Source organism: Scyliorhinus torazame, chromosome 25 (assembly GCF_047496885.1).
Source record: "Scyliorhinus torazame isolate Kashiwa2021f chromosome 25, sScyTor2.1, whole genome shotgun sequence".
Lineage (NCBI taxonomy): Eukaryota > Metazoa > Chordata > Chondrichthyes > Carcharhiniformes > Scyliorhinidae > Scyliorhinus > Scyliorhinus torazame.
Window position 1 is genome coordinate 14,969,786 of NC_092731.1, and position 20,460 is coordinate 14,990,245.

Below are 20,460 nucleotides of genomic sequence, written 5' to 3' on the forward strand. Positions count from 1 at the left end.
AGTGTTAATGTAAGCCTACTTGTGACAATAAAGATTATTATTAATCAGCCGTTCTGGCACCTCTTGGAAGAGGATCAGCAAGCAAAAATAAGCTGTTGGCTGGGGGATTGGAGAGGAGGGACTGTTTACTTGGACAGAGTTCCTTTACGATCTGAAGTCCACTGCTTGAAAGTGGCAGTAAATAATAAAGTGGCAGTCTATAAACTGGATAAATACTGGGAGGGGGAAAATAATTGTAGGGTGACGAGGAGAGGGCGGGGTGTGACTTACTGCAGGCCACACCTTGGGTAGTGTGCGCAGTTCTGGTCTCCTAGTTTGAGGAAGGACATTTTTGCTATTGCGGGAGTCCCAGCAAAGCTTCACCAGATTAATCCCTGGGATGGAAGGACTGACATATGAGGAAAGATTGGATCGACTGGGCTTGTACTCACTGGAGTTTAGAAGAATGAGAGGGGATCTCATAGAAACATATAAAATCCTTTTTAAAAAAACATTTAGAGTCCCCAAATCATTTTTCCCAATTAAGGGGCAATTTAGCGCGGCCAATCCACCTAGCCTGCACATCTTTTGGGTTGTGGGGGCGAAACCCACGCAGACACGGGGAGAATGTGCAAACTCCACACGGACAGTGACCCGGGGCCGGGATCGAACCTGGGACCTCGGCGCCGTGAGGCAGCAGTGCTAACCCACTGCGCCGCCGTGCTGCCTTGAGACATATATCATCCCGATGGGACTGGACAGGCTAGATGGGGGAAGAATGTTCCCGATGTCGGGGATGTCCAGAACTAGGGGTCACAGCCTAAGAATAAGGGGTAAGACCTTCAGGACTGAGATAAGGGCTAGAATACAAGACCAGGGATATACTTCTGAGGCTATGTGAGGCTCTGGTCAGACCCCATTTGGAGTACAGTGAGCAGTTTTGGGCCCCGTATCTAAGGGAGGATGTGCTGGCCTTGGAAAGGGTCCAGAGGAGGTTCACAAGAATGATCCCTGGAATTAAGAGCTTGTCGTATGAGGAACGGTTGAGGACTCTGGGTCTGTACTCGTTGGACTTTAGAAGGATGAGGGGGGGATCTTATTGAAACTTACAGGATACTGCGAGACCTGGATAGAGTGGGCGTGGAGAGGATGTTTCCACTTGTAGGAAAAACTAGAAGCAGAGGAGACAATCTCAGACTAAAGGGACGATCTTTAAAACAGAGATGAGGAGGAATTTTTTCAGCCAGAGGGTGGTGAATCTGTGGAACTCTTTGCCGCAGAAGGCTGTGGAGGCCAAATCACTGAGTGTCTTCAAGACAGAGATGGATAGGTTCTTGATTAATAAGGGATCAGGGGTTATGGGGAGAAGGCAGGAGAATGGGGATGAGAAAATATCAGCCATGATTGAATGGCGGAGCAGAAGCGATGGGCCGAGTGGCCTAATTCTGCTCCCATGTCTTATGGTCTTATGAGGAAGAACTTCTTCTCTCAGGGAGTTGTGAGCTTGTGGAATTCTCTCCCACAGAAAGCTGCTGGGGCCGGGTCGCTGGATCTATTCAAGAGGCAGCCGGACGTGGCCCTTGCGGCTAAAGGGATCAAAGGGTATGGAGAGGAAGCGGGAGTGGGGATACTGAATTTGCATGATCAGCCTTGATCATATTGAATGGTGGCGCAGGCTCGAGGGGCCGAATGGCCTCCTCCTGCACCTACTTTCTACGTTTCTCTGACTAATTGGACAGCTCCTGTAAAAGAGCCATCAAAGGCAGGATGGGTTAAAAATGGCCGCCTGTGCTGAAGCACAACGCCACTGTTCCTTGCGTGCTCCGGTCCCACTGAATCGGGCGGCTTTCAATTCCGCCCCTTCAGCTCGCCACCCCGTAAATCTCTGCTTTCCTCGCCGGGCGCACACAACGAAACTCTTGACTGCAGCTTTCTTTAATTCCAGGTGAGGCTACCTGGCCTCCCGAACAATGGAATGCAGCACGCCCAACCCCACAAACGTCAGCGAGAAGGCGTTGCCAAAAGGGGTGTGGTTCAGGCGGAGCCGCTGGGGTCACTGTGCATGTCTGTACCACCCCAGGCATACACAAACCTGGGCAGCTCCCATCTGAAGATTAAGCACCAAAGCCCGGCCTCTCTTCCCCCTCTGCCGCCCCCCCCCCCCCCCCACACCACCACACACACACTCCCCAAACACCAACATCCCAGGAGTCCCCACTAACCACAAACCCAACTGGACCAGGTGACGTAAACCTGGTTTGTTGAGTTTGGCAGGTTGATGGGGGAATCTGATCGGGCAACGATTAAAGCGACCCGACGGGTCAAATACTGAGCAACGGGTTTCCCCGAATGGGATGGGCGGGAGCAGGGCTGGCGGGGAAACCACCTCTCATCATTAACCCGGAGCCCGCTAGGAGGGAAAGCGTCTAAGCGTCAAGGGCAGCACGGTAGCATTGTGGATAGCACAATTGCTTCACAGCTCCAGGGTCCCGGGTTCGATTCCCGGCTTGGGTCGCTGTCTGTGCGGAGTCTGCACGTCCTCCCCGTGTCTGCGTGGGTTTCCTCCGGGTGCCCCGGTTTCCTCCCACAGTCCAAAGATGTGCAGGTTAGGTGGATTGGCCAGGCTAAATTGCCCTTAGTGTCCAAAATTGCCCTTAGTGTTGGGTGGGGTTACTGGGTTATGGGAATAGGGTGGAAGTGTGGACCTTGGGTAGGGTGCTCTTTCCAAGAGCCGCTGCTGACTCAATGGGCCGAATGGCCTCCTTCTGCACTGTAAATTCTATGAAAAGCACTTTCCCCACAGCTGGAGGCCGGTAAGAATCTGGAATTAGGGCAGCACGGTGGCACAGTGGGTTAGCACTGCTGCCTCACGGCAGCCATGGTCCCAGGTTCGATCCCGGCTCTGGGTCATTGTCCGTGTGGAGTTTGCACATTCTCCCCGTGTCTACGTGGGTCTCACCCCCACAACCCAAAGATGTGCAGGGTAGGTGGATTGAACACGCTAAATTGCGCCTTCATTGGAAAAAATTTATAAACAAAACAAAAAAAAGAGAAATCTGGAACCCACTAATGTAGCCGATCGCAATTTTCAGACCCGAGGTAAAACAGGTCGGTGTTGGGTTGGGTGAAGGCGCGAGAGACATGGGGCGAGGTGGGGTAAATTTACAGTTCAGCTGTGATATGACTGCGGGATAGGCTCGAGGAGTTGAAAGGCCCAAATGGTCAACGCTGTCATAATATACATCGATGTATACAATGGAGTGCAGACAGACAGTGATTGACACACAGGATGACCAGTAAGCACACAGAACAGAGCAGCCAATCACCAGACAGGACGCGACCACTATAAAGCCAGAGGGCACCAGTTTTCCCACTCTCTCGGGACCCAGCCTCTGAGACAGTCAGAGCCCGTGAGCTAGCCAGTGCCTACACCATGTGGTAGCTAAGTTAGTCTGGTCAGGCTAGTGTCAGGTCTCCAGTCAAGTCAGCATAGTGTCGACCCACAGTTGAACATGTATAATAGTTTGGATGTTGAATAAAATCGTGTTGCATTTTATCAAGTGTTGGAGGTCTGTCTCTCTCTACACTGTATCAAGCCAGTTCACCTCGACCCAGCCTACCCAACACATCAAACGCCCCAATATCTGGGGTGTTTCTGGGCTTACCTTGATTGGCAAAACTGCTAAATCCAGGTCAGTTTGCCTCCAAGAGCCTCCATGCTTGGCTGTGTTCCAGCTCTGTTCGTGTTCTGCGGTAACAGACACAAATACAATTAGATTTGGCCCCTCAAATCTATCCTCCCGCCCCCCCCCACCCCTCCCCCTCATCTTAACCATATTCCGGTTTAAAAAAAAAAATTTATTAAGGTATTTGTAATTTTATAATAACGGAAAAGAAAGCAAATTCAAATATAAACGTGGTACATACATCATTTCCATCCCAAATAAGTCGCTACTCCCTTAATAGAAAATAGCCCAACTCCGCCCCCCCCCTCCCACTTTAGATTTTTGCCTCTGCTGACAGTTCAGTTTTTCCCGAAGAAATCGACTAACGGCTGCCACCTCCGGACGAACCCTAACATTGACCCTCTCAGGGCGAACTTGATTTTCTCAAGACTGAGAAACCACGCCATGTCGCTAACCCAGGTCTCCACTTTTGGGGGCTTCAAATGCCTCCATGCCAGCACTATCCGTCTCCGGGCTACCAGGGAGGCAAAGGCCAAGACGTCAGCCACTCTCGCCCCCTGGACCCCCGGATCCTCCGACACTCCAAAGATCGCCACCCCTGGACTTGGCACCACCCGCGTTTTAAATACCGTGGACATAGCCTGAGCAAAACCCTGCCAAAACCCTCTGAGCTTCGGGCTTGCCCAAAACATGTGGGCATGATTTGCTGGACCTCCCACTCACCTCGCACACCTGTCCTCTACCCCAAAGTACTTGCTCATCCGGGCCACCGTCATGTGTGCCCAGTGAACTTCCTTAAATTGTATCAGGCAAGCCTGGCACGTGATGAGGATGTGTTAACCCTGCTTAAGGCATCCGCCCACAGACCCGCCTCTATCTCTCCCCCTGGCTCATCTTCCCACTTGCCCCTTTAGCTCCTCTACTGGGTTTCCTCCGACTCCATAAGTTCTTTGTAGATATCTGACACCTTCCCCTCTCCCACCCATGTCCTGGAAACTACCCTGTCCTGTATCCCCCGTGATGGTAGGAGCGGGAAGGCCGGAACCTGCCTTCGCAAAAAATCCATCTTAACCATATTCAGTGACCCGGCCTCCGCTGCTCTCTAGGGGGGGGGTCGTCCCCACAGAGCCTCGAACCTCCGAGAAATATGTCTCCTCGTCTCAGTTTCACATCCCCTATTTTTAATCTGTCTTCCCGAGTTCTGCTCTACCACCCCCCCCAACAAAAAAAAAGGGGGAGGGGGTAAACACCCCCCCCCCAAAAAAAAAAACCAAAGGGGGGGGGGGGGGAGAAAGCATTCTTCCAACGAAAAAATTAATCAGTCTCATGCTTGACAATTTTAATGAACCCCGCCCCCCCCAACTTCAACAGCTTTACTTTGGAGAGGGAGGGGGGCGGCAGAGGAAAAAACCTCCTCACCAGGGGGGGGGGGGGGGGGGGGGGTGACCAACCACCCTAATCCCCCCCCCCACCCTCAAACACACACAATATGTGTGAGAGTCTACTTCTTAACTAACGTACCAAGAATGACTAGAAAACCTGGGATTGTTCTAGAGGGGGGGGGGGGGGTGGGGGGGCTTGACAGGGTAGATACTGGGGAGGATGTTTCCCCGCGTGAGGAGAATCTAGAACTGGGGATGGGGGGGGGGTTGGGTCACTGAATATTATTCAAGGCCGGGTTGGACAGATTTGCGATTTAATGCCACATTAAAGATTATCGCGGAAAATAAATGCTCATGGTTTAGGGGGTAACATGTTGGCATGGAAAGAAGGTTGGCAAAGAGGAAACAGAGTAGCCTAAATGGGTCGTTTCCTGGTTGGCAGGATCTGGCGAGTGAGTCACGGGGATCAGTGCTTGGGGCCCACAACCTTTTACAATTTATATAAATGACTTGGACGAAGGGGCCGAAGGCGAGGTTTTTAAATTTGCTGACGACACAAAGATAGGTCGGCAAGTAAGCGGGGAAGAGGACGTAGGGAGGCTACAAAGGCACACAGATGGGTTAAGTGAGGCGGGCAAAGGTCTGGAGGGCTCGGAGGTGCAGAGAGATCCGGGTGTCCGAATGCATCACAAATGCAGGTGCAGCGTGTAATCAGGAAAGCCGATCGAATATTATTGTTAATTGTGAGGAGAATTTATTGCAAAGCTAGGGAGGTTATGCTTCAGTTGCACTGGGCATTGGGGAGACTGCATTTGGAGCATTGTGTACAGAATTGGTCGCCTTATTTGTGGAAAGATGTAAATACATTAGAAGCAGCTCAGAGCAGTTTACCAGACTAAAACCAGGAATGGGGGGGGGTTTGTCTTATGAGGAAAGGTTGGAGAAATTAAACTTGTAGAAGAGTGAGAGGCGACTTGATTGAGGGTATTGATGATAATAATAATAATCTTTATTATTGTCACAAGTAGGCTTAATTAACACTGCAATGAAGTTACTGTGAAAAGCCCCTAGTCGCCACATTCCGGCGCCTGTTCGGGTACACTGAGGGAGAATTCAGAATGTCCAATTCACCTAACAAGCGCGTCTTTCGGGACTTGTGGGCGGAAACCGGAGCACCTGGAGGAAACCCACGGAGACACGGGGAGAACATGCAGACTCCACCGGGAATCGGACCCGGGTCCCTGGCCCTGTGAAGCAACTGTGCTAACCATGGCATTAGAACATAGAACATAGAACAATACAGCGCAGTACAGGCCCTTCGGCCCACGATGTTGCACCGAAACAAAAGCCATCTAACCTACACTATGCCATTATCATCCATATGTTTATCCAATAAACTTTTAAATGCCCTCAATGTTGGCGCGTTCACTTCTGTAGCAGGTAGGGCATTCCACGGCCTCACTACTCTTTGCGTAAAGAACCTACCTCTGACCTCTGTCCTATATCTATTACCCCTCAGTTTAAAGCTATGTCCCCTCGTGCCAGCCATTTCCATCCGCGGGAGAAGGCTCTCACTGTCCACCCTATCCAACCCCCTGATCATTTTGTATGCCTCTATTAAGTCTCCTCTTAACCTTCTTCTCTCCAACGAAAACAACCTCAAGGCCATCAGCCTTTCCTCATAAGATTTTCCCTCCATACCAGGCAACATCCTGGTAAATCTCCTCTGCACCCGCTCCAAAGCCTCCACGTCCTTCCTATAATGCGGTGACCAGAACTGTACGCAATACTCCAAATGCGGCCGTACCAGAGTTCTGTACAGCTGATGTGGATGTGGAGAGGATGTTTCGTCCCGTGGGAGAATCTAGAACGGTTTAACCAAATAAGGGGGTCGCCCATTTAAAACGGAGATGGGGAGAATCTTTTTCTCTCCGAGGCTGGCGAGTTTCTGGAACTTTTTGCCTCTAAAGGCGGTGGAGGCAGAGTCTTTGAATACTTTAACGGCTGAAGTAGATGGATTCTTGATTAACGAGGGGGTGAAAGGTTATCGGGGTCAGAATGTGAGGTCGTGGCCACAGTCAGGCAAGCCGTGAGCTTATTGAACGGCAGGGCAGGGTCAAGGACCCTCCTGCTCCTGATTCGTATGTCTGTATATATCCATCAGCAGGATGGGCCGTAAGCAGAGGACACAGAATTATGGGCGGCACGGTAGCACAGCGGCTAGCACTGTTGCTTCACAGCGCCAGGGTCCCGGGCTCGATTCCTGGCTCGGGTCACTGTCTGTGCGGAGTCTGCACGTTCTCCCCCGTGTCTGCGTGGGTTTCCCCCGGGTGCTCCGGTTTCCTCCCACTAGCCCCGAAAGCCGTGCTTGTTGGGTGAATTGGACATTCTGAATTCTCCCTCAGTGTACCCGAACAGGCGCCGGAATTTAGCGACTAGGGGCTTTTCACAGTAACTTCACTGCAGTGTTAAGGTAGGCCTACTTGTGACAATAATAAAGATTGTTACATTACTATTATAGAGTAAGTGGCAATATGGTCAGGTCGGAGATTATTTCCTTTTTAAATTTTATGGAGCTAGTTGCAGTCTTTACCTCCTGAGAGGGCAGCACGGTAGCATTGTGGATAGCACAATTGCTTCACAGCTCCAGGGTCCCAGGTTCGATTCCCGGCTTGGGTCACTATCTGTGCGGAGTCTGCACGTTCTCCCCGTGTCTGCGTGGGTTTCCTCCGGGTGCTCCGGTTTCCTCCCATGGTCCAAAGATGTGCAGGTTAGGTGGATTGGCCATGCTAAATTGCCCTTAGTGTTCAAAATCGCCCTTAGTGTTGGGTGGGGTTACTGGGTTATGGGGATAGGGTGGAGGTGTGGGCTTGGGTAGGGTGCTCTTTCCAAGAGCCGGTGCAGACTCAATGGGCCGAATGGCCTCCTTTTGCACTGTAAATTCTATAAGAGAGGGCAACGGAAGCGGATTCAATAGCCCCTTTCAAAAGACAATTGGATAAATATCTGAAAAGGAGATATTTACAGTACTCTAGGGAAGGACTAGCTGTGCGCGAGACCATTATTTCGGTGAGTCTCCCGAAGCAGGACGCGCTGCATCATTCTACGATGCCGAGCTGTCTTTTCCACGTTGAGGATGGTGAACAAATTGCTTCACAGAACCCAAGACTTAACTGTTCTCGTAGCTGGGGGTCTGTGAAGGTTTCTTCTCGTACATAACATCCAGGTCTGCCTCGGCCCAAACACTGGGCATCCTCTTCTTCCTCAGCGAATCGCCTGTGAGAAACGAAATGAAAGTTTATCCAACGCCGCAATCGTTGGCCCAAATGTTGGCGACGCCAACTGCCCAGAAGCGGCGATCGGAGGGACTGGACACGTACGGTTACATTACAAGGAATAAACAGTGACACCACGCGGTCCCCGGAATAAAAACTCTGGCAATTACTGTAATATCCTCTGGGTAGCGTGCCCGGGGCTGTGGTGAAACCGATAATGGGCCAACGGTACAGTCACGGACAGAATAATCCTTAATTGCTGAACGGTCAGTGGTTCTGTAGTTAGTGATAAATCCTTGCTCTGTATAATTAGTGACTCTGTACAGTTACACAGTAATCCCACACAGTTGTACAGTCTGAATAATCACACAATCATAGAATTTACAGTGCAGAAGGCCTTTCGGCCCATTGAATCCACACCGGCCCCTGGAAAGAGCACCCCCCCCCCCAAGCCCACAACTCCACCCTATCCCCGTAACCCAGTAACCCCACCGTACCTTTTTAGTCACTAAGGGCAATTTAGCACGGCCAATCCACCTAACCTGCACATCTTTTTGACCGTGGGAGGAAACCGGAGCACCCGGAGGAAACCCACGCAGACACGGGGAGAACGTGCAGACTCCCCACAGACAGTGACCCAAGCCGGGAATCGAACCTGGGGCCCTGGAGCTGTGAAGCAACAGTGCTAACCACTGCGCTACCGTGCCCCCCCCCCCCTCCCATATGTACTAATGGACGATGTGGCAATGTAGTCACACAGTAACCCTTACTCTGAATAATGGGATTGGAACAGTTACCCGGCAATCCTCCATAATTGTTCTTTTTAAAATTTAGAGTTCTTTTTTCCCCCCCAATTAAGGGACAATTTAGCGCGGCCAATCCACCCACCCTGCACATCTTTGGGTTGTGGGGGCGAGACGCACGCAGACGCGGGGAGAACGTGCAAACTCCACACAGACAGTGACCCAGAGCCGGGATCGAACCTGGGACCTCGGCGCCGTGAGGCCGCAGTGCTAACCACTGCGCCACCGTGCCGTCCAGCAATCTTCCATAATTACAGTTACTCAGGACCCCCCCTTATCTGAATAATTAGTGACTTTGAGTTGGTATCAACCAATTCAACGCGTACTGTGGAAAGGACTTTCTGACATCCCAGATTGTCACAAACTTAGAACCACTGGGGAATGAGGAGAACGAGAAGCAAGCTGATACTTAAATTGACAACTTTCAAGCTCCTCGGCACAGTCAAGGTGATACGTCATAAATCCTCACCTGCAGCCTCCACACTGCTGGAGGAGGTGCTGACGACAAGGGGACTGGAGCAGGGGGTTGTGTCAGCGGTGTACGGAGCTATTTTGGAAGAGGATAAGGCACCACTGGAAGGGATCAAAGCAAAGTGGGAGGAAGAGCCGGGAGAGGGTATAGAGGAGGGGGTCTGGTGTGAGGTGCTCCGGAGAGTGAATGCCTCCACCTCGTGCGCGAGGTTGGGGCTGATACATAGGACATTACATTACAGCTGAAGGTGGTATACAGAGCGCACCTCACGAGGGCGAGGATGAGCCGATTCTTTGACGGTGTAGAGGATGTGTGTGAGCGTTGCGGGGGGGGGGGGAATCACGTTCATATGTTTTGGTCCTGTCCAAAGCTAGGGGAGTACTGGAAGGAGGTGTTTAGGGTAATTTCCAAGGTGGTGCGTGTGGAACTGGACCCGGGCCCTCAGGAGGCCATATTCGGGGTGTCGGCCCAGCCAGGGTTGGAAACGGGTGCGGAGGCAGATGTTGTAGCCTTCGCCTCGTTGATCGCCCGAAGGCGGATCCTGCTGGGATGGAGAGCAGCCTCTCCACCCAGTGCCCTGGCGTGGCGGGGGGACCTGTTGGAATTCCTGACTCTTGAGAAGGTTAAGTTTGAACTGAGGGGAAGGATGGAGGGGTTCTACAAGTCATGGGCATTATTTATTATGCACTTTCAAGAACTGGATAACATCGAACATTGGTTGTGGGGGGATGGGTAGGAGGGTTGGGGGGGGAGGGGGCTGTGTAGATTAAGGGTGACTATGGGTAATCCCTGATTCCTTTTGTCATCTGTTTATGTAAACATGCGGGCTGATGTTTGGGGTTTGGTGGGAGGATGGGATCGTTGTTATTGTTGTGGGGATTGACATATCTGTTGCTGATTATTGTTGGTGGGTGTAAATTCGGGAAAAATGTGAAAAAGGAGAATAAAAATATTTTAAAAAATAAATAAATCTTCACCTGCATTGACTTTGAATGCTCCAGGATCGAGTGCGAAAGTAGTCTTCACTCTTCCTCCCTGCGAACCATCCTCTGCTTCGGAAGGCAGCTTGAGGGGTTCAGGAGCCCATGGCGCAGGAGAGAGCAACGGCTGGACATTCTCACGCGGGCCGGCCCTGGTGAGCGAGTTCATCGAGTAGTGGGGCCCGGGATAGGTCGAGGTGCTTGGACTGAACATGTCAGGCTGGCGAGGGCACACACGCTCCAAGGTGCCACTGGGCAAAGACTGCGGCTCGCGGGCAGGGTACACAAGGGGGCAGGTGGTGGGGTCAGGCTGCTCGAGTGGAGTCATGGGGCTGGACCCTGGTCGGGGAGAGGGGGCTCGCTCAATCTGAGGACGTGGCTCCTGCTGTGGATAAAACATCGGGGAACCAGGGAAGATTGGGCGAGGAGAGGGGGCTCGCTGGGGCTGAGTACTGGACTCCTGCTGTGGATAAAACATTGGGGAACCGGGGAAGATTGGGCGGGGAGAGGGGGCTCGCTGGGGCTGAGTACTGGACTCCTGCTGTGGATAAAACATCAGGGAACCAGGGAAGATTGGGCGGGGAGAGGGGGCTCGCTGGGGCTGAGTACTGGACTCCTGCTGTGCATAAAACATCGGGGAACCAGGGAAGATTGGGCGGGGAGAGGGGGCTCGCTCGGGCTGAGTACTGGACTCCTGCTGTGGATAAAACGTTGGTGAACCGGGGAAGATTGGGCGAGGAGAGGGGGCTCGCTCGGGCTGAGTAAGGGACACCTGGGGCGAATGGAGCATTGGAGAAGTGATTGGATCAAAGGCGTAGGGAGAGAGAGGCCGCTGAGGCAGTGGCGTGTAGGCTTGGGTGGGCTGTGGGGACGGGCTTCGATTCACGCTAACAATGGGCAACAGTTCGCTGAATTTGCTCTGTGGTTCCGGCTGGCTTGAGCCGTACGTGCCGGATATCTTCGGGGTGATCGCTGAACAATCTGTTCGATAGGCCTGAAACTTAATAAAAGGCAGAACATCAAAATGTGATCGTTGGCCTGAAACGCAAACACTGTCCCCCATAGATGCTGCACCACGCCACCTCCACATTGCGACAATGACTGCCCTTCAAAAGAATGCTTTCGCTGGCTGCCAATGTCCTCGTCACCAGTAGGCTTACATTAACACTGCAAATGAAGTTACTGTGAAAAGCCCCTGGGAGGGCGGCACGTGGCGCAGTGGTTAGCACTGGGACTACGGCACTGAGGACCCCGGTTCGAATCCCAGCCCCGGGTCACTGTCCCCGTGGAGTTTGCACGTTCTCCCCCGTGTCTGTGTGGGTTTCGCCCCCACAACCCAAAGATGTGCAGGGTAGGTGGATTGGCCACGCTAAAATGGGGGAAAAAAAAAAAAATTGGGTACTCTAAATTTATATTTAAAAAAAGCCCCCAGTCGCCACATTCACGGAGGGAGAATTCAGAATGTCCAATTCACCCAACAGCACATCTTCTCGGGATTTGTGGGAGGAAACCGGAGCGCCCGGAGGAAACCCACGCAGACACGGGGAGAACGTGCAGACCCCTCACAGTGACCAAAGCCGGGAGTCGATCCTGGAGCTGTGAAGCAGCAGTGCTAGCCAGTGTGCGGCCGTGCCACAAGCTCCTTCTTGTGGCGCCTCCCTCCCTCCACCGGCGCCCAAGCAGACCCCCTCCCCCGCATACCTGGCCGTCCGGGTGCGGGCCGTCTGTGGCTGGACAGCTGCCCTGCGTGGACCACATCGAATCGAGCTCCTGTGACAACTTGTCCAGCTTAAACGTCGCCTCGTTGATTTTTTTCTGCTCCGATTGGAACAAGCCGCCGGTCTGGAATTCTTTATCAAATGGAAATAAAACCAGGGGGAGACGTCAAGTGAGTGAGGCACAAGAGAGAACGCGGACAGCCCAGGGGGCAGGTCCACACTTTAAACATCTCGGGCTGCCAGAAATCCCCCAGTCAGACGGGGAATCCCTACTGCGCCGAGGGAGGCCATTCGGCCCAGCGGGCCTGCACCGACCCTCTGAAAGAGTGCCCCAACCTCGGCCTACCAGCGCCGGAGTGGGCCTCGAACCCGGAACCTTGTGCCTGAGACGCCAGTGTGCTAACAACTGAGGCACACAGTTGGAGACCAAGGGCACATCGCTCCAATTGGGATGACAGATGGAGACAGCCCTAGAAATGGCACCACCGTCGACAGGGGACGGGACGGGATGTTTCACACACAATTTCCTGCTGGAGTCAACCGGCCACTGTGAAGAGCAGGGCAGTCCCCCCCCCCCCCCCCCCCCGCGCCAATATTTCTCCCTCTGTCAACATGATTATGCTCCAGACCACACTGCTGATAGCGGGGGACCTACTCTGCACGGGTTAGGCTGCTATGTGCATCACATTAACGCGAAGAAGGTAAAGTCACTGACCCCCCCCCGCCCCCCCCCCCCTCATCGAGGTTACTGTCGGGCAACCCAGAGACGAGGCAGCGGAGGAGTTGATTTACTCGATGAGACCTCAGGGAAAAGATACCAGCGCAATGCTGCGAGGCACTGACCCAGAGTGTGGGGGGGTTTAATGCCCATTGGGGGGGGGGGGGGGGGGGGGGGGGGACACCTCAAGAGTCCACAATGAAGGTTGCTGACCAGAGGATGCTTGGCCAGTCATGTATGTTGAGGAGGGGGGGGGAGAGAGAAAAGAGGGAGTACTGGGTGGTCACTGCGATGCCTTCACAGTCGACCGGCCGCTGCTCTCGATGCAAATGGCAACAAGAGTCGGGGGAGAAGAGGAAGTTAAAGGATTATCAAAACAGATTCCACAACGAAACGGGCACTTAAAAAACTTCTGTGTAACCTTGGCAAAAATGTTCTTCACCACCATTCTGGGTTGTGCCACCTCAGCTCTATCTGCACTGGGGCCACACTGGCGTGGAGATGGACTTACCAAACATCGGTGGAAAGGCACTGCCCACAGCGGATGGGCTGACTTTGAGCTGTTCGTCCGCCATCCTTCGGTGAGTGGACAGCGAGCTGGGACACAGCTGATCCAGTAACACGGAGGCCCTGTAGCAAAAGCAGGAAACACGGTGGTTGACAAACACTGCAACAATGGGGTTTAACTCGAGGCCCCGGGCCTCCGTGAGAAAGGGTCCCCCCCCCGCCTCCGAGGAAACCGGAGCACCCGGAGGAAGCCCAGGCAGACAGGGGGAGAACGTGCAGACTCCACACAGACAGTGGCCCGAGCCGGGAATCGAACCTGGGACCCTGGCGCGGAGAGCCAGTATGTACAAATCCCACTCCAGGACCCTTGGGGCACATACTCCAGGGCAGTACGGAGGGAGTGCTGCATTATTGGAGATACTTTTTTGGGGGTCGAGGCAGTAAATCCCCTCTCACGCTAGGAAAAAGATTCCATCTCAGTATTTCCAAAAAGAGCAACAGGGGTCTGTTACCCCCCCCAGTGTCCTGGGTCAGTATTTGTACCTCCCAACAACAGCATCAAAGCACAGTGTCTGATCATCAACACCCAGCTGTTGGCGGGATCTTGCTTTATGCAAAATGGCTGCTGCGTTTTTTAATAGTGCAGCAGTGACTACGCTAAGTGCATGTGTGCCTCGACATGTCCCAAGATCTTGAATGGCTCCTTGAGCGGCACCTTCCAAACCCGCGACCATCTCGAAGGACAAGGGGCGGCAGACACATGGGGACACCGCCACCCGGAGGTTCCCCTCCGAGCCACTCACCACCCCGACTTGGAAATATATCGGCCGTTCCTTCACTGTCGCTGGGTCAAAATCCTGGAATCCCCTCCCCTAACAGCACGGTGGGTGTACCTACACCACAGGGACTGCAGCGGCAGCTCACCCCCCCCCCCCCCCCCCCACCTTCTCAAGGGGCAATTAGGGACGGGCAACAAATCTTAACCGGCCAGCGATGCCCACATCCGGCGAATTGATTTAAAACAAAATAGAATTCCAGGGTGGCACAGTGGTTAGCACTACTGCCTCACGCTGCCGAGGCCCCGGGTTCGATCCCGGGTTAGCACTACTGCCTCACGCTGCCGAGGCCCCGGGTTCGATCCCGGGTTAGCACTGCGGCCTCACGCTGCCGAGGTCCCGGGTTCGATCCCGGGTTAGCACTGCGGCCTCACGCTGCCGAGGCCCCGGGTTCGATCCCGGGTTAGCACTGCTGCCTCACGCTGCCGAGGTCCCGGGTTCGATCCCGGGTTAGCACTGCTGCCTCAGTGTCGAGGTCCTGGGTTCGAACCCGGGTTAGCACTGCGGCCTCACGCTGCCGAGGTCCCGGGTTCGATCCCGGGTTAGCACTGCTGCCTCACGGCGCCGCGGACCTGGGTTCGATCCAGGGTTAGCACTGCTGCCTCAGTGTCGAGGTCCTGGGTTCGAACCCGGGTTAGCACTGCTGCCTCACGCTGCCGAGGTCCCGGGTTCGATCCCGGGTTAGCACTGCTGCCTCACAGTGCCAAGGTCCCGGGTTCGATCCCGGGTTAGCACTGCTGCCTCACGGCGCCGCGGACCTGGGTTCGATCCAGGGTTAGCACTGCTGCCTCACGGCGCCGCGGACCTGGGTTCGATCCCGGGTTAGCACTGCTGCCTCACCCTGCCGAGGTCCCGGGTTCGATCCCGGGTTAGCACTGCTGCCTCACGCTGCCGAAGCCCCGGGTTAGCACTGCTGCCTCACAGTGCTGAGTTCCCGGGTTAGCACTGCTGCCGAGGTCCCGGGTTCGATCCCGGGTTAGCACTGCTGCCTCACGCTGCCGAGGTCCCGGGTTCGATCCCGGGTTAGCACTGCTGCCTCACCCTGCCGAGGTCCCGGGTTCGATCCCGGGTTAGCACTGCTGCCTCACGGCGCCGCGGACCTGGGTTCGATCCAGGGTTAGCACTGCGGCCTCAGTGTCGAGGTCCTGGGTTCGAACCCGGGTTAGCACTGCTGCCTCACGCTGCCGAGGTCCTGGGTTCGATCCCGGCCCTGGGTCACTGTCCGTGTGGAGTTTGCACATTCTCCCCGTGTCGGCGTGGGTTTCACCCCCACAACCCAAAGATGTGCAGGGTAGGCGAATTGGCCGCGCTAAATTGCCCCTTAATTGGGAAGAAAGAAAGAATTGGGTACTCTACATTCATTAATTTAAAAAAAAATTCCTTCAGGGCGTCTGTGACGAGAATACCGCTCTCTGTCTAAAATAACAGAAGAGCTGGTGCAGAGGTCCCACGAGAAAAGAATGAAAAATGCAGAACCGACAACGTACGGGTTCGAAAGGGATTGGGACAAGAATTGTGAACCCAAAACGAGAGAGTGAGAAAAATAATCGACCCCTACCTTGAGGCGATTGCCTTTAGATCAATAATCAGAAACGTGGACCCACTTCTGGCAACTAAAACACACACACACACAAGGAACCGACAGCAACTTACAACATGAAGAGTCTTGTCGACCGATAGCCGAAAGGGGAGGGTGTGGAATTGCTTTATCAAAGCACGTTCAACGGAAGTCTCAATCAGATATTAATACCAGTATCCGGGCGACAGAGGGATCTATGTAGCTGCAACGCTGGAACGTGAACCGCACTGAAAGCAATAGAGCTCGTGTGAGGACTTGTATATCCCTGCTGTTCAGCCCCACCCATATCCCTGTTTCTCGGACCCACCCAGTGGCCCAAGGCTCCCGTTGAGTCAGCCCAGCTTTCGGGGCGTGGGGCCGCCCCTCCCAGTGTTCTCCTGCTGGTTGCTGTGCTGTGCAGAACATAAGAACATTACAGCGAAACCATTCTGGCTGCTGTTTCCGAATTATCCCAAATCAAACCACACCAGTGAAAGCAGCTGAACTGGGTTTGTTACCCTCGAGCTGGCCTGGGTGATGGTAGACTGTGGGAGGAAGGGGTAGGTTGGGATGGTAGTGGCGCAGTGGTTAGCACTGCTGCCTCACGGCGCCGAGGTCCCAGGTTCGATCCCGGCTCTGGGTCACTGTCCGTGTGGAGTTTGCACATTCTCCCCATGTTGGCGTGGATTTCGTCCCCACAACCCAAAGATGTGCAGGGTAGGTGGATTGGCCGCGCTAAATTGCCCCTTAACTGGGGGGGAAAAAAAAAGAATAAATGGGTACTCTAAATTTATTTTTTTTAATGTTCCCAGCACCTCGTCATTATCTAATGGCCATGCACGTGACAACCCAGGGCGAGGGTTGGGAGCGGGCTCATTGCGATGCCCTTCCCAGTCAAACATCTTGCCAGGATTTCAAGAATGGCCACCTGGGGGAGCTACAAGAGTAAGTGCTGGTGCTCCCTGGGAAGTGTAGCAGAGGACAGGAGATAGGTAACGTCTCCTGAATTGGTTGGTGATGATCTGGAACAGTCTCCGAAACGCAAGGTGCTACAAGTGTACAAGGGCTTTGGTGAGGCATGAAGAGGCTCGAAGGGCCGAATGGCCTCCTTCTGCATTTGGGATTCTGGAGCTTTGGTCTGGGTGTGCAGTTTTGGTCTCCATAGCTAATGGAGGAGATACTTGCCTTTGAGGCAGGAGAGCGCAGGCTCGCGAGATTGGTCCCGGAGACGAGAGGGTTGTCTTCGGATGAGGAGTTGGGTAAATTGGGGCCGATATTCTCGGGAACTTCGAAAAATTGAAGGGTGATCTTATTTGAAACACGAATTTCGGACTGAGACGAGAAAGCTCTTCACGAAAAGGACCGTGAATCTTTGGAGCTCTCTACCCTGGAGGGATTTTCCAGCGTTGAATATATTTCAAGGCTGGACAAGGGGGGAATGAAGGAATATGGGCCGGGGGGGGGGGGGGGGGGGATTCGCGATTGTACAGAACGTCCCGGGGGGGGGGGGGGGGGGGGGGGGGGGTGGATTCGCGATTGTACAGAACGTCCCGAGATGCCGAGTGATCCACTCCTGCTCCCATTTCGGAAATTATGTTCTAATCGACACCTCGCATGACACAAGGGAGATTTGCCAACGGATCAAATCCCTTCCCATTTACTCCCTCATGGAAATAGGCCATTTGAGCCCTTCCAGCCTGCTCCGCCGTTTAACAAGATCCTCCGTCTCAAATCCACACTCGAGTGCTCTGGTCATACTCCTTGACGCAAATATATCGAAAGACCAAATTCCTCTCATTCTGTTGAATCCAATGGATCAAACTCATTTCTGTTTTGTCTTAAACCCATTCTCAGAGGACCCAATCATTTTTTTTCTTAATTAGACAATTTAGCGTGGCCAATCCACTTACCCTGCACATCTTTTGGGGGTGAAACCCACTCAGACACGGGGAGAAACCAACTCAGACACGGGGAGAATGTGCAGACGCCACACGGGCCGTGACTGGGTTCGAACCCGGGTCCTCGGCGGCGAGAGACAGCAGTGCAAACCACTGCGCCACCGTGCTGCCCCCAAACCCATTCTCAATCACTTCCACTGTACATGAACTCAACGGAGCAAAACACTATCCCGAGTCACCATGGTGACCATGGGGCTGCTTTCCCCTTTGAGGGGGGGGGGGGGGGCTGACTGGTACGGGAATTGAATTCGCACTGTTGGCAGCCCCCCTCCCACTATAGACAATCCCAATGAATCAAATGTTATGCAGCAAAACTCCCCGTCATAGCACAGAATTCCAATGATCTAAATCTCTTTCCAATCACTCCCACTATTTATTACTCGGGCGTCCCACATTGCCGCTTTTCCCTGTACGGTGTAGTCTGGAGCTATGGTAGCGATGGTCGAGGCTCCGACATTCTTTCCCATCGCATGGGGCACCAGGAATCTCTCCCGCTCATCCCACCAGCCATTGGCGCGTGTTGGGCGAGATTTGGCACGGTGATAATCGGCCAGTTTGGCCGGAAAATGCACACAAGTCTTCTTGAGCATCAGGTCCTGGGGTGGGACTCGAACCTGGAGCTCCAGGCTAACCCCACTGCGCCACAAGACCCATCACAGCCCCCACTCTGTAGGACCGCAATAGGCCAAACTCCCTTCGCCCTTGAAAGGAATCCCACTGGATCAAACACGTTGGTTTGCATGTTACAGGCAGACAGACAAACAGGGTGTAAAAATGTGGCTCGATAAACTCGCGGTTGAGAGGTTGACCGATTGACAGAGGAGCCGGCAACAGTTAAATAGCTGCCCCTCAACCTCTCCACCCTGACCCAGCTCCCAATGCGTGCAACTTTTAAGGATATGTAAATGAAGGGAATACCATGGGTGCAGCAAACAATGTCTCCATAGCAGTGTAAGGTGTGGCACGTACCCACAGGCACTTGGCCTGATTGTCATGTTCAAGGCCAAGGTGCTCTGCTGTCGATCTCCTCTCAAGATTGTTTGCAGATGACTCTTAAGGTGGAATTCTGAAGATTAGAACAAGTTGTCGTTACCTGGGATAAAGGTTCTCAACCCTTTTTTCTTTTGCTCCTGCAAGCTCCCCTCCCATATTATAGACATGTCAAAGACTCCGCCCTGCAAGACAAGTACTTTTTCTCGATAGGAATTAGCTCTCCAAGTTACACAAACATTTTGTTTCGCTTACAACTCAATTTCGATCCAGTGTTTCCCCGACTTGAGAAAATCCCCGCATTTTCCTCCGCCCTCCCTGACTGATCAGAGGCGTCTCACATAATTAGAAGATCTTTGTACTTTAAGTAGTCCATGCCTGCATGCAGCAAGATCACGGTGGCACAGTGGTTAGCACTGTTGCTTCACAGCGCCAGGGGCCCAGGTTCGATTCCGGCTTGGGTCACTGTCTGTGCGGAGTCTGCACCTTCTCCCCGTGCCTGCGTGGGTTTCCTCCGGGTGCTCCGGTTTCCTCCCACAGTCCAAAGATGTGCAGGTTAGGTGGATTGGCCATGATAAATTGCCCTTAGTGTCCAAAATTGCCCTTAGTGTTGGGTGGGGTTGCTGGGTTATGGGGATAGGGTGGAGGTGTTGACCTTGGGTAGGGTGCTCTTTCCAAGAGCCGGTGCAGACTCAATGGGCCGAATGGCCTCCTTCTGCACTGTAAATTCTATGAAAACACCCTGCAGCAAACAGCCTAAAACGAAAGTAAAAAGCTGAGACAGCCCAGCTCCACCCACTCTCTGACATCACTGCAGTAATAAACACCCATTTCTTAAAGGTACTCTCACTATAGATACTTATATACACACCCATTTATAAACACCCACTTCTTAAAGGTACTCTCATATGACACCTTAGCCTACCCACCCAGAGCTGAGAGCTGGCTGCAATAAGCCACACTGACTGTTCCACATGAATCAACATCCCCAAGAGCTCTTGGCTTCGGTATCGGTTACAGTCCCCATACAAATCCGTTTACTCTTCCACCAAATGTCCACCAAGGGTGGGGAATCAGGGCAATGGGACAAAGACACATTTAAGTGACACTGCATCAAGAAACCACACACTTCCATCAGCTCAGACATATAGTTTCCACACTCGGTCCCCCCCACAGAAACGCAGGCAGCAGCAGCAATCACAGCCTCAGACTCCGCTCCACCGTTCCACCTCTCCAGCAGTTTCCGACCTACACAAGGTGCACCTTTATTTTCAATATCCCCCGGGGTTAGAGCCGCACCCTGGACTGCAAACACAGGCACCGCCCTCGCGCCGCAGGGCCCTGCTGTCCTCAGCTTGCACTCGCCCGGGTTTGAATAACCAGCTGGTTCTGGCCGTGCAAACCTCGGAGCAGATGAGGGCCCCTCGAGGCTGTTCCTCCATTCAATGGACAGTCGCCTTTTATCCCAGTCATGGGATGTACAGCTCCAGGGCCCCGGGTTCGATTCCCAGCCTCGGGTCACTGTCTGTGCGGAGTCTGCACGTTCTCCCCGTGTCTGCGTGGGTTTGCTGTGGGCGCTCCAGTTTCCTCCCACAGCC

General features: G+C 53.5%; 1 protein-coding gene across 1 annotated transcript in view; it reads right to left on the reverse strand.

The window, feature by feature from the left end:
* The window catches only part of ppp1r13l (protein phosphatase 1, regulatory subunit 13 like), a 60,217-nt gene that overhangs the window by 17,055 nt on the left and 22,702 nt on the right, over positions 1-20,460 (reverse strand). The window contains 6 exon segments of the mRNA XM_072490065.1: positions 3,645-3,727; positions 8,222-8,323; positions 10,575-11,577; positions 12,279-12,427; positions 13,525-13,643; positions 18,842-18,938. Of these exon segments, the coding sequence (XP_072346166.1) occupies positions 3,645-3,727; positions 8,222-8,323; positions 10,575-11,577; positions 12,279-12,427; positions 13,525-13,643; positions 18,842-18,867 (1,482 nt within the window). The 5' untranslated portion in view covers positions 18,868-18,938.